The sequence below is a fragment of the Pseudonaja textilis genome, chromosome 1 (assembly GCF_049901715.1).
Source record: "Pseudonaja textilis isolate UNSWEBS1 chromosome 1, rPseTex1.2, whole genome shotgun sequence".
In the NCBI taxonomy this organism is placed as follows: Eukaryota; Metazoa; Chordata; class Lepidosauria; order Squamata; family Elapidae; genus Pseudonaja; species Pseudonaja textilis.
In genome coordinates this window covers 156,909,336-156,922,994 of record NC_141990.1, presented here as the reverse complement: position 1 = coordinate 156,922,994, position 13,659 = coordinate 156,909,336, and the positions used below count along the sequence as shown (strand labels likewise).

Sequence of the window (13,659 nt, the reverse complement as noted above, 5' to 3'; positions counted from 1 at the left end):
TTCTAACACATGTATTTAAATAAGAGATGTTAAGATATCTGACAACGTATTATTTCTAATAATAGTATTATTTCTAACATCATACACATAAAGTCACCCTCCTCCAGGTCTTGGTGTGTAAACGGCAGCTTCAGTAGCAAAAATAAATTTCTATGTTTCGGTAAGACAAACAGCACAGGTAGCTGCAGAAAGAATATTTTTGTCCATGCAAGTATATCTACCTAGGCTGCTATCATATCTTTATTATGGCCATAGATCAGCATAAAGAGTATGGGATATGATCAATTAAAAAGCATAAAAGATGCATCAAATAAAAATTGGAAAAAGTTCTATAAATGTATTAAAATAGAAAGTATATATAAAAAAAACAAGTCTAAAAGAATTTTAAAAGAGGTGTATGAGCATTAAATGGGTTGATGACTTGCTTGATGCCTTTTTCAGTTATAGTGGCACTGGTGAGAGGGCCCTGAGTATTACATCTTACTTTGAGCCATAGTATTAAATGAAGTAGACATTGGTCAGTTGAGGAGGCCTCCAGGTGTGTGTGTGTGTGTGTGTATGTGCGTGTGTGTATAAAAATGTAGTTCAGGTTGTGGAATCAAATGTTACTTTGAAGTCTATGACAATAGTCTAAAGGAAAGTTATGTTTCAGGGGGAGTATTTTTCAGTGACAAGATGGAAAACTAGATGAATCAGCCTTTTCTAAAACCAATTTGCTCCTCTGCAAATATGTTTTGTTTTTCCAGCCAATCCTGATATTTCCACTGTGTAAAATTTGCTGATTGTATCAATTGACCTGTTATTTTAAAGATTTAGAATACTTTATTAAAATTGGCTACCATAACAGAATTTTGCAAATTTTATTGTGCTGTACCTATTGTTACAGATTCAGTGAACTAGGGAGATCTCTGTCTGAGCTGTTTCAGAAAGTGCTTTAAGCTCATTTTACCTGGCAAAAGTATTTGCCTATCTCCATCTCAAAGTCATTTTGTTATTCTCCATATGGACAATGGGCTCTGAAAAACAAAACAGATGGTCATATTATTCCTTTATATTCCTATGATGTTTTTATTTAAAAAATATTGTATTTTAAAACTATTTCTGTGGGGAATACTCAAACTAGTTAGCAAGATCAAGTGTGCTTTTTGTTTAGCCTGCCTACAAGGCAAGAGGCCAAAACAAATCAAAGCAACACAACTGGATTATTCCTTGTTATGTTTCATGCCTAGCTGCAAAAAGAATAAGAAAATAGAGGATATCTATTGGTATAATGTGATTATAAGGGTAACAAGAAAAAAGAAGACATGTCCAGAGTACATGCATGCACCACTTGAAAATTAGGTCTCACACTGTCAGATGTAAACTGATACAAATTTTAGCCATTGGTAGAACAAGGAGTAGAGGGAAATAGTTTCTCCTGGCCAAAATATAGTTATTCCAGGAGGCTGGAGAAAGAGATTAAAAAAAGCACTGATTGGGTACATCAAAAGCATTGGAAGTCTAAGAATAACTTCTTAGTTGTAGTTCTTTTCAATATATTATATACTTTGCTGCCTTATACTCTAGGGCTGACACAATGGTTATTTCTGATGTTTTATTATCCTATTAATATTATTTGTTATTTATTTTATGCTGACTTGAATTTTATTCTATGGTGTTTTAATTTCAATTTTAATTAAATATTTTATTGGTGAAATAAATGGAATACACCAACAGAAATAAAATAATACCATGTTTCTCCAACAATATGCCCCCCATAGGAAGACCCAGCATGTTTTCTAGGCATAAGGTGAAATTAAGCCCCTCCCCCCCAAATTTAGGCCTAGTTTAAAACATGCAAAATTGGGGGGCAGGGAGAAACGTGCCATTAGCAGCACCCCGCGGGCAGCCACGCCTCGCCACCAGCTGCTCCTAACTGCCAATCATGGCGGAGAGCTCCCTACCCCCGCCAATTGCCTTTGCTGCAGACCGGGGTATGATGCTGGGTGCAGGCTGGGTCAACGGGCGGGCGGAGGCAGTGGCGTGGATGTTGGCATCGGTGGTGGTGGGGCACTTTGCATCGTGCCTGCTGCTGTTGCTTCCTCCGCTGCTGTTGCTTTCCCTTCTGCCCGTGTGCTGCCGCGTTTGGAGTGCTGTGCATTCCTCCACTGGGGGTGTTTCAGCCGCTTCTTGGGCGGGAAAGCCATAGCTTCCACGGTTCCCGCCGGTGCTGGCGAGCTCCAACAACAGCAGCAGTGGTGAGACAGACCCTGCTGCCAACGAGAATCACCTGCCCTCCCACAGGGACATCACTTTGATTGACGGCAGCTGCGTCGGCAAGGTCCTGCAAGTCAGTGAGTCTTTCTGGTTTGGGTGGGTGGAAGTGGTGGCGGGAAGGTGATGCCATCGTTTCTCTCCCCCCCATGCCTCGCTTTGCTTCCTGCCCCAGAGCTTCAGGTCATGGTGTCGTCCCTTGTATGGTCTGGTGCTCTCATCTTACTCCAGCGGCCCGAACCACCCCTTGCAGGACCTTATTGACGCAGCTGCTGTCAATCAAAGTGATGCCCCTGCGGGAGGGCAGGTGATTCTCGTTGGCAGTGGGGTCTGCCTCACCGCTGCTGCTGTTGTTGGAGCTCGCCAGCACCGGTGGGAACCGTGGAAGCTACATCTTCCCCGTCTGAGAAGCGGCTGAAACGCTGCCAGTGGTGGAATGCGCAGCACTCCAAACGCGACAGCGCAGGGGCAGAAGGAAAAGCAACAGTGGCAGAAGAAGCAACAGCGGCGGGCACGATGCAAAGTGCCCCACCACCACCGAGGCCGACATCCACACCAACACCACCCACCCGCTGACCCGGCCTGCACCCAGCACTATACCTGGGTCTGCAGCAAAGATATCTGACAACAGATATCTGACAAAGATATCTGACAGCAGATATTTCTAACATCTATAATCCAACATTTTCTAACATATGTATTTAAATATGAGATGTTAAGATATCTGACAACATATTATTTCTAATAATAGTATTATTTCTAACATCATACACATATGATGGCGGGGGTAGGGAGCTCTCCATGCTCCGCCATGATCGGCCGTTAGAAGCAGCTGGTGGTGAGGTGTGGCTGCCCGCGGGGTACTCTAGGTGAGGATGCGCGGGGGGGAGAAATTAAGTCACCCCCCAAAAGATGGCCTAGTCGTTTCATCGGGGGTCAAAAGAAAATAAGGCCCGGCCTTATTTTCTGAGAAACACGGTACAACAGAAGGAATGTTATCGAATACATTACAGTAGGCTAAAACATAAAAAATATTTTTTCCAACTTTTTCAATTTTACTTGTGTAAGTAATCTCCTGTAAACCACATTTCTTTACAGCAGGATGGAAACCTCTATATATGTATACATATTTGGCCTGGTAGATGTTTAAGTGCAAAGAAGCTTCCACTGTCTGGCCGTTGAATTCACTTCTGCTTTTCCTTCAGTGTTCCTCTCTTCTATTTGCCCATCCTGTCTTAGCCAACAGCAGCATGGCCATCACTGGCTGTTTGGACTGCCTAATCTGGATGAAGACTATAAACAGGCTATAAACAGGCCCAATCACATGCCACAAATCAACAATCCAACAGTAACAGTCAGAAGACTCCAACCATAATAATGTGTTTTTGCTCAAAAAGGCTAAATAGTAAATAGTAAAACTGCCCCCAACAATCCAAACTGCTGATATAACATTAAAATGTTTTGCATATCCTTACTCGAGCAATTTTGGAAGGAGAGTCCATTTTGCCACTGGTTGTTATTGGATGAACATCATTGGATTGAACTCAAAAATATAATAATGATTACGATTAGAGCCTGAAATGTTACACTCCAATCATGTCTTTGAAGTTTTAGGATGGCTCGTGTTTTCTTTCTTACATACAAAATAGGGGAAATCCACAAGGAGCTCTTGGTCAAAATAATTGTTCATAATTTTATTCATTTTAACAAATATTTCAAAATTTAGAACATAATGATAACAACATAAAGTTGCGATCTGAGGTTATGGATTTATTTTTATGTTCTAAGCAAACCTAATAAAGATATAATCAGGTAGTTTGTTTCTTTGTTTTAAACTATATTGTAATTAAAAAGATTATTTTCATCCAGAAAGCAGATGAAGCTGTTCCATTTCCAAATACCATACTTTTTTTCATTTGGAGTTCTTTCATTGAGCTACATATTTGTTTAGTGATATACAGACCAATATGCATGTAACTTTGAGTTATACTCTAAAGCAGCGCTTCTCAACCCTTAGCAATATTAAATGTTTAGACTTTAACAAGTTGTCAGCTCTACCACCTTCGGCTTGGCGCCTTGCTGGCGTCCTGCAATCAATAAACTGGGGAAGGGCGGGGAGAACAAATGAGCAATAAAACTGTATACCTCTATGATGGGAAATTGGGAGGAGGGATTGACAGTTGAGGAAGAACAGAGTGTCAGGGTTCCAAGTAACACCCCCAACAGAATCAAAATTCCAAGGCAGACATTTTCCTCAAAGCTTGAATTTATTAGCGATGTCATATTGGCACATCTCAGAAAACCGGAATCTGAAATTCCCTGGGTTTTCCCCACCCAAAGTAAAGTCAAAGTTCCTTCCCCTGCACCCATATGGTCATATGGTCAGGTCACCTGCACCCACATGGTCCAGTCAGGTCACTATAGTCCCAACTATAGTTGACTCCCAGTCACGCCTCCCCAGGTGCAGGCTGAACGTCCTTAATTCCCAAGGGAAAAAACGTTGTTAGGGCTATACATCACACACTGTCTCCATCTGTCCCCCTCCCATTCCCACAGCTTGCCCATCCACTGCTTGTAGCAGCCCTGAAGATCCAAATGTAAAAATGGCCTCCAGTGCTGACACAGAATGTTTTAGAATGAGGTTCGTGCCTGGCATCTTCAAGTCTGTTTACCCTGAGAATGGAATTTCACCAGTCTAAACACCTGAGTGCTTCCCAAAACATATCGGCAGTGCTGGATGGGCTACACATACACAGACCATGGGAGTGCTGTGGGAACCATGGGGTTTTGTATTGATGCATGAGAACTTTAGATTCCACTTGACTCTACTGCAATCAGCATCTCTTAGTAAAAATACCTTTCATTTCAACCAAATGGAGTTGAGAGTTTTTCTCCCCTAAGGGATCAGACTGGGGCAGGTCTGACACATGCAGACTGGGGAATTCTGAGAATTAAAGTTCTTAAAGTTGTTGAGCTTGAGAAACGCTGCCTTTGTCTTTTTATATCTGACAGTACAGACAAATTTTCAGCATTTATGTTTGTAACAGTAAGCACTTTGTTCTGTATGCTATGCGTTTTCATCATTAAAAAATCTGATGTAATTTTGCTTAATTTTGGGAGGTGTGTTGGTCTGAAATATTTCAAAACTAAGAATGATCTTCCTATGCAATAAGTTGAGGTTACATCCTGTTCTTCTAGCTACGCTGGAAAAAGATTGCAAAGGAGAGTGCTCTGTTAGTTTCCTATTTCTCAGAAAATCTGTGTGGAAGCCCTTAATCTTTTGGATCTTTTGGTATAGAACAATATCTTGGAAGAGGAGCAAACAGATTTCAAGAAGGAATAATTGAGCAGTATTTCATTTTTTCACTATTAAATAGAAGTACATATTAACCATCTGCATGAGATTCTTTTGAGTTGCCTTTATTGATTTAAAAGCATCAATCATTTTCATCAGGCAGATATTATGCCGATTGTAGTGTATTTTGTTTCTATTTCATATCTAGGAATATTTTAAGTGTCTTCAGATCATTTAAACTGCTTGTTTTTTATTTATTTGTTTTAATGGAATTGGTTGGTACATTTACTTGGATATAACTATGTTATCTTGAAGTAGTAGTCAACTGTTGATTTCGGTTACTACTGGGTTGTAGCCTATTGTGTTAAAAATTTTTGCCTTCTATTCAACAGAGGCTGACATAACATTAGCTGTTTCGTTCAAAAGAATTCTCTAAGTCCATACAAAATTTGAAAAAGATGTATTATATTAACAGCACACTAACATCAATTTTCTAAGCAGTTATTAAACATATTGAATAAATGCATGCCTGGATATAAGTCCACTGAGTTCATCCAAATTACACCAATGAGGTATTCATCCCGTTCTTTGTATTATAATGTTACCCAGCTTTTCTGTATTTTATGCTGGAAATATAAGTACCTTGTGTCTCCTTAAACTAATCAGAATAAGAAGCTACTTTTCTCTGCCAAAAAAATAGAACTATCATTTTTCACATTCTTATATTTTCCAGTTCAGTTTTAAGTCAGATTATGTTACTGTGACTTCTGAATTCCTGAAAATTCTCTCGTCTTCGTAGCTGCAAAAGCCCTCCTGAGCATTTCAAAGAAAAAACATGGAGCTTTTAAAGCAGTATGTTTTGTGTTGTGCCTACCAGATACAGTTCACATTTTGTGTGCATGTCATTAGAGTGGAGGGAAAATGCAGTCCGGTATTATGATTTATTGATGAAATCTTTTTCCTGCTGAACACTTGCCAAAAGTAAAAACTACCCCCCCCCACATATTAAAAACAGCTACTGTTGTTAACTGCTGAATAGTCCTATTTCAAATTATAGCAACAGCAATATTAAATCTCACATTAATAATATCCTTCTTCAGCCAATATTAAAGGGTAAAACTATTGCTAATATGGCATATGAAAGTTAAAATTTCTTCCATCTGTTCTCAGATGTATGTGTGTGTATGTATTTATAAATGTAAGCTTTATTGTCTTATATTTCAAATGAAAAAAACAATGTAAGGTATTTTTCTAGTTAGTATCTCATTATTTGGCTTGCATCTATCACATTCCAGGGTTTCCATGAAGTATATGTTTATACATTTTTCTATATATGTAGTAGTTTTGAGCATTAATTATTTTATTATAAAGTTAATTTTCTGTACTTCTACAACTAATTTTATTTTGATAGTGTTAAACAGTCCAGTGGTATCATTATGCTCTACTGTATTTCCTAGAATAAGGACAAAAAGCATACAGTTGCTAGCTAGAGTTATGTCAACATGGACTCTTCATAACCAGGCAAAGTTCATTTAAGTAAACAGGAAAAAGATGGAAGAACTAGGAAAATAAATGTCACCGTAGAAATTACCACATAATTCATGCATTAGGAAACTTAGAAGTAAAATATAAAGAGCTGCATAACCTTAGTTTATCAGCAGAATGTGTGTAACATTTTTCAGTGCTTCCTGTTTTGCATAGATCTTATAAACGCCAGTTTTTGACATGTGTCTTAAATTCCAAGAAATTTAAATTCTTATTCTGGGTACCAAGAATCAATATGCATCTAACTAATAGATGGCTCTATTAGTTTTGTCTCCTTTGATCATAGTAGGTTGGTGTAAGGTTTTAGTGTAAAATATAAGGCTAGTATATTTTAGTATAGGGCTATCATGCCTTCCATTGACTGTTTTCTAATCTGTTTATAGAAGTTTGAAATGAAACACTAAAATCTGTAATGAAGTCAACTTCCACTGAAAGACAACTGATAAGAAGAGCTAGGGCATTTTTATCATGGAAGAATTGTGGTGAAGAATTGCCGGTTTATAACAGTTGACTTAATGATCAACACCAGCTATAACTAAGTTGTTCGATGCTTGTCATATCACCTGTCCTTGCTAACCAGAAAAGAAAACTAAAATAACCAACAAGAATATAATATTCGGTCCTAAACACTCCAGCAGCAGCTATTTCTACCCCTGTGTTAGTCTGTGAGATAGAAACAAATCAGAAACTGGCACAACATACATATACTTGCTTATTTGTCGTCATCATCATCATTATCATCATCACCATCATCATCCAGTAGTTGGAATTGTACCTACTTTGCAGGTTTTCATCTCAGAGTCAACATAGCTTTTCTAATTTCTTTTAGTGATCTAATCCTAATCTAAGTCATTGATACATTGTTGGAATGAGTATGGTACTGAAAATTTTGTGGTCAGCAGAGTGAATACATATTCAACTTCAGAAGGATATTTTATATATATATATAATATATATAATAAATATAATATATATAATATATATAATATATATATATATATATATATATATATATATATATATATATATATATATATATATATATATATGGCATTCAGCTTTGTTTGGGTATTTTCCCACGTCATTGTAGTTGTGCTTTTAAAGTTGTAGCAACATTTCGGCAGAATCTCATCTGCCATCATCAGGCTTCTGGTTGTGTCCGTCTGGACACAAGAAGCCTGATGATGGCAGATGGATTCTGCCAAACGCTGCTACAACTTTAAAAGCACAACTACAATGACGTGGGAAAATACCCAAACAAAGCTGAATGCCATACATGTAAGTACCCACGAAAACTTAAGAAAACAGATATATATATATATATATATATATATATATATATATATATATATATATATATATATATATATGGATCTTTGGTTGTTCGGTTTCTCCGTAAGATTCAAAGTGTCTAGGAAACAGCGTTTCGATGAAGTCTCATTCATCATCATCAGGCCTCTGTCTTTGGCTCTTGCTTTTCAGAGTGATGTGAGGTTGCAGCTGCTTTTTCTTTCTAACTGTCAGTGGGGGTGGGATTTGAATGGGTGGGGGCTTGGCTGTGTTCTGATTGGGTGGGGTGTCTTCTCATTGGTGGGGGCCTGGCTGTGTTTTGATTGGTTGGGGGGTTGGCCGTGTTCTGATTGGCTGGATTTCTTGCTGCCCGGCGAGTTCGAGGTCGCGCTGCATCTCCATAGTTGGTGTCGGCTTGCTTCATGTATGGCTCGGAGGGGTTTGGAGTGGGCAGTGGTGAGGTTGCAGGTATTCGTCTGTTCATGAGGCGGGTTTCCAAATGGCTGGGAGGCGGAGGTGTCATCTCGTTTGTTCATGCTGTGTGGGCGTTTTCTATTTCGAGCCCCCCATAGCACAGCCCCCCCCCCCCGAAGCTGCACCCCTCTGAAAGCAAGAGGGGGCGTGTGTGGCTCTGGCCGCTTGTCTTCGGCGAGATACAACCGATTGGGGAACCTCAGAAACTTTTTTTATTTTTTTTTTTTTTTTTTTTTTTTTTTGTTTGTTTTTTGGCGTTGGCTAGGCCGTTTTGTCACTTTCGGCGCCCGCCTGTGCTTCCGTGGGGCTGGGTAAAGGAGGAGGAGGGGCCTTCTCTGGAGCAAGGGCTGGGCGGCGGGTGGGCTGCGCTCTCGAGCCGTCCGGGACCTCAGAAACTTTTTTTTTTTTTTTTTTTGTTTGTTGTATGTATGTATGTATGTATATGTATATGTATGTATATGTATGTATTAATATGCTGGTCCAGCAGGTTTTTGGCTTGGTTTAAAAAGGATTTGAGGGGGGGAAAAACAAGGATCCAATATAGTAATGCATACGAGCAGCTATCGCTATCCTAACGTTCAGGCAATGCAAGATGTTTTTAAAAAATGGATATTACTAGATTAAGAGAGTTAGCCTGGAATGGAAGTATATAAGTGGAATTACTTTTATAAATAATATAGCATCATGTTACATGTGGGATTAAGCCTTTAATATGAAAAATAGAATATTATCCTCATATAGGAAACGTCACTTGTAAGATAATATATAAAGTCTTTTTACAATAAAAAGTAATACATCATTCAAGTTGAGTTCAACTCCTAATGACTTCATGGGTCAGTTTCTCAGCAACTGGATGTAGGTTGGTTTGCCTTATTTTCAACCTAGCATACAGCACTGGAATTTTCTGAAATTCTCCTAGCAGTCTTTATATTCCAGGTTGATTTAGAAAAGATTGATCGGAATAGCAATTGTCAAGATAAATTCATGAAAATGAAAATCTTAAACTGGCTGGTGAGAATACAGTTTGTAATTCTACTGATGTTTAAATTTATCTTAAATTTTAAATTTAATTGTTGTGTCATACATCTGCATTCTGAAGTGATTTGTTTTTTTACAGTGCTAGAGCTACTTTAAATAAATATAGTTCTACAAAATATAACATTGCCATATCAGTTCTAATCTTGGTTTTTTGTTCACAGTTGCAACAGGCGTCTGAAGTGTCTCAGATGAGAGGTGCTAGAGTAATCTCTGCAGAAGATCTCATTTTTTTGATGCGCAAAGATAAGGTACAATAGTATAAATAAACTGATACTGTAAATTAAACCATGAATTAGTGTTTTCTCTAGTCATCCAACATGACAATTCAAAAATTGTAATTCAGTCAACATCATGCCAATAATTTTTCTCTATGCTGAAAAGGAAAAACTTATTTCATGCTACCCCATAGTTGTCATATATGCTACAATTGTTAGTAATTATGTTTTGCAATGTCATTTATCCTACTTATTAAAAGGAATGAATAATTGCAAGTGGAGTTGAAAAAGCTTAAAAGATACTGGAAAAAAAGTTAAAACTGCTTAACTTTCAAAATGCGCACTGAAAGCTGTAATAATGGATATAACAACAAACTTCTATGGCTAACCCTTTTTCTCAATAGCTGAAATTATGGTTCTATGTTTCTATGTCTGTGTATAGAAGGGAACAGAGTAATGTATTTAGTCCAGAGAATGGGAAGTGGGATATGCCAAGAATTTGGTGCATGCTTCATAATATCCAGAGAAAATCAAGCACTACAATTTTGCTTAGAAGGATTGTCAAAGTGCTTAGAAATTGATTATTGTAGAAAAAATAAGATAAACTTCACTGATAGGAATGCCCATGAAACTTCCGGAGAACCCGGAGTTCCGCCAGTCGGGGACAGGATGAGTCAAAATTTTCCTTCCTGGAAAAGCAGTTACCCCAGCTCCACCTCAGGTGCATATGCTTCAAGTTTTGCAAATTGCAAAATGAATTTTTTTCCATTTGAGTTATATTGCAGCTAAACTAGAAAATAGGAGAAACTGACTGTATCAGCTGGAACATCCATTGGAACATGCTATCAAGGTCTTCAGAATGAGAGTAGGATGCTCATCCAGCAGAAATACTCTAGTGCAGGGGTTTCCAACCTTTTGGACCTCAGGGACCACCAAACATAATTTTAGATACCAGGGACCACTAACCGGTTCTGTGGGCATGGCCTAATTTGTGGGTGTGGCTTGGTGGCCATATGACTGGCTGGGTATGTATGTAAATATTATAAATATTTGTATGAATATTGAATTTTTTATTAAAAAAGAGCAACTTTTACCCCAAATCAGGCAAAGCAGGCAGATTTGCTCACAGAATTACAGATGCATTCAGAGATCTGTCTATCTGCCATTGTCTTAGCTCAGTCTGTCACATAAAATTTTCTTGCAGGCAAACTCACAAAATTAACTCACAACACACCATGCATGTAAACATTGAATTTTTTTATTTAATAACAGAGCAACTTTTACCCATAATCAGGCAAACCAGGCAGATTGAGTTGCTCACAGAATCATTCAGTGATCTATCTATCTGCCATTGGCTAGCTCAGTCTCTCAAATTTGCTTGCCATGAGTCTGCACTGAATTTGCTTGCAAGCAAACCTTCAGTCCTAAGGGAGGTTCGGCTGCGCTGAGCCAAAGATCTAAAGACTAGCTAGAAAGCAAGAAATCCAGCTATTTCCTGCTTCCTAGCTAATCTAAATCTCCCGGCACAGCAGAACAGATAATGGTCGGAAAAAGGAAAAATAGCAATTTAGCAGGCAAGTTTACCGAGTAAGGAGTGAGTGGGCGGGGAGCGTTCCCATGGGCCATGTGGACTGAGCAGCCTTGTGTTTCTGTGCAGCCTGGATTAATTGCTTTGTGGGGATGCTCTGAGGGTGAGATTTCTTTGCGGCCCACCAAAATTTTATCACGGCCTGCCAGTGGGCTGCGACCCACCAGTTGGCGACTGCTGCTCTAGTGGATCCTGCACTGAATAGTTGAACTAGATGATGCTAAGCTCACTTTGATTCTGTAATTGAATGAAAATAATGTCAACTTTCCAAAGAGATTGATTTTGTGGAAACGAAGCAACACAACTCAGATGCCAGATTAGTATAAATGTGGGTAGGAAAAACCCTCTGACACATTACTTTCCCTAAATACTGCTTTATGCTCTTTCTTCCTCTTGTTCCACTCCAAATCGTGTAGTTTAAAATGACTGAAGCTGAGTTTATTAAGGCAAATACTAGACCATTATAATCAAAGTTTTAAAGGGAAATTGTAAGACCTGTCACCAAAATACAGGAAACCTAGAGGTATAATAGCTTTTTTTTAAAAAATGTAACACGTACATGCATGTTTAGAAGTGTAAAATCAGGAGAAAGAAATGTTCCCTGGGTGTCATTTGTCCCTTTGATTATTGACAGATCAGAAATGTTAGGCAATGATTAAGAAAAAGAAAGGAACAATCAATCAATCAATCAACTTTTATTACAGTCAACAAACCAGGAAATATAACAACAACAACAATAATAGAAGGAATAGAACTGGGAAATGGAAGTATAGAGAAAGAATTAGCAAAGGATGATGGTTGCAAACACCTAGATATATTGGAAGCAGATATCATCTTGAATGGAAAAGTCAAAGAGTCAACACAAAAGGAATACATCAGGAGGGTCCACAATATATTAAAATCAAAGTTGAATGCTGGAAACATAATTAAAGCCATTAATGCAGTACCAGTGATATGCTACTCAGCTGGAATCATCAACTGGGCTTTGGCTGAACTGGAAAACTTGGACCGGATGATGCGCAAACTTTTGAATATGTACTACTATTTACATCCATGAAGTGTCATCGATAGGTTATACTTGCCAAGAAAAATAGGAGGCAGAGAGCTGTTGCAAATCCATCAAACTATAGAAGAAGAAAGACGGAAGTTTGAATGATTAGGGTTATGTGAACCAAAGTACAGAAAAATTGCTGAAGGCTGTGAAAATGGAGAACATAATAAAAACAACAAAAACAAAGGCAGAATATAAGGAAAAACAGCTGGATGACAGATTAAATAGATGGAAAATCAAAGGTTTGCATGGACAGCACTTGAAAAACATTGAAGGAAAATGTGATGACAACTTGACATGGGCATGACTTAAAATGGGAACCATCAAGAAAGAAACGGACGGTTTAATACTTGCTGCTCAAGAATAAGCACTACAAACTAATGCCATGAAAGTGAAGATACAAAAATCCAATGACAATTAGGGGAAGAAGGTGGAGCCTCCTCACTGACGGACTGTAGATCACGATTCTCTGCGGCTATGGTCCGGCTCTTTTGTTGGAGAGCCCCGATCATTACAATTAGGGGCTGAAGCTGCCTTGGAGGGGCGGTGGAGTAAGGGGAAGCCGCAAGCCAGGTTGAGGGGAGCCGCATCTCCCCCCCGGGCTTGGTCTTTTTCCCCCCAAAGACAACTGCAGCGGTGGTTTAAAATGGCCACCCCGAAGAGGAGGACTCAGCTGGATTAAGATTTGTGCAGGAGGGAAGAAAGAGGTGGATAACATCTGAACCGCGACAACTGGGCAATACAACTAAACAAAAGTACCCTGGGATTAAGGTAACATGAAATTTTTAACAAAAGAAAAGTGAGTGGCGAAATTACAAAGGGACAGGGGAAAAAAAAGAAAATATTTTTGACAGCTAAGCGGGGCTTCGAACTGGGAAAGGAAGAAACTGGAACTAAAGATTTAACTAAA

At 38.7% G+C, this 13,659-nt stretch overlaps 1 protein-coding gene across 14 annotated transcripts in view; it reads left to right on the top strand.

The window, feature by feature from the left end:
* The window catches only part of SUPT3H (SPT3 homolog, SAGA and STAGA complex component), a 253,432-nt gene that overhangs the window by 158,451 nt on the left and 81,322 nt on the right, over positions 1–13,659 (top strand). For all 14 annotated transcript variants that reach the window (XM_026707835.2, XM_026707836.2, XM_087919392.1 and 11 more), the window contains one exon: positions 10,057–10,143. In XM_026707835.2, the coding sequence (XP_026563620.1) occupies positions 10,057–10,143 (87 nt within the window). The remainder of the gene's footprint in view (positions 1–10,056; positions 10,144–13,659) is intronic.